The 380-nt window shown below is 59.2% G+C and overlaps 1 protein-coding gene across 1 annotated transcript in view; it reads left to right on the top strand.

Moving 5' to 3' along the window:
* Nucleotides 1-380, top strand: part of EMH_0012470 (uncharacterized protein) — a gene marked incomplete at both ends in the record, with an annotated part of 4,762 nt that overhangs the window by 837 nt on the left and 3,545 nt on the right. Inside the window, one exon of the mRNA XM_013495050.1 lies at nt 46-225. Coding sequence (XP_013350504.1) covers nt 46-225 — 180 coding nt within the window. The remainder of the gene's footprint in view (nt 1-45; nt 226-380) is intronic.

The raw sequence follows: 380 nt of genomic DNA, 5'->3' as shown, positions 1-380 counted from the left end.
CTCCCTCTGCAGCAGCCTCCCTGTCTTTGCTGCTGTCGTCAGCAGAAGCGCTAGGGTCTACCTCGCATGCAAGTGCGCCTGCTGCACCTCCGTGTACACCCCAGTGCAGCAGCAGCAGCAGCAGCAGCAGCAGCAGCAGCAGCAATGGCAGCAGCAGCAGCAACAGCAACACAATGAGCAGCAGCAGCAGCAGCAGCAAAAACAACAACACAACGAGCTGCAGCAGTAGCTACGGCTCGTGTTGCATACATGTGCTTGCTTTCTTGCTTTTGCTGCTGCTGCTGTTGCTGCTGTTGCTGCTGCTGCTGCTGCTGCTGCTGCTGCTGCTGCGGTGCTGCAGGGTGGTGGCTGCTTTGCTTGGGGGGAAGCCCTTGACAGGT

This window comes from Eimeria mitis, genomic scaffold (assembly GCF_000499745.2).
Source record: "Eimeria mitis Houghton genomic scaffold, Emh_scaff14, whole genome shotgun sequence".
Classification (NCBI taxonomy): Eukaryota; Apicomplexa; class Conoidasida; order Eucoccidiorida; family Eimeriidae; genus Eimeria; species Eimeria mitis.
The sequence above is the reverse complement of the archived record's forward strand: the minus strand, read 5'-3'. Positions and strand labels throughout refer to the sequence as shown.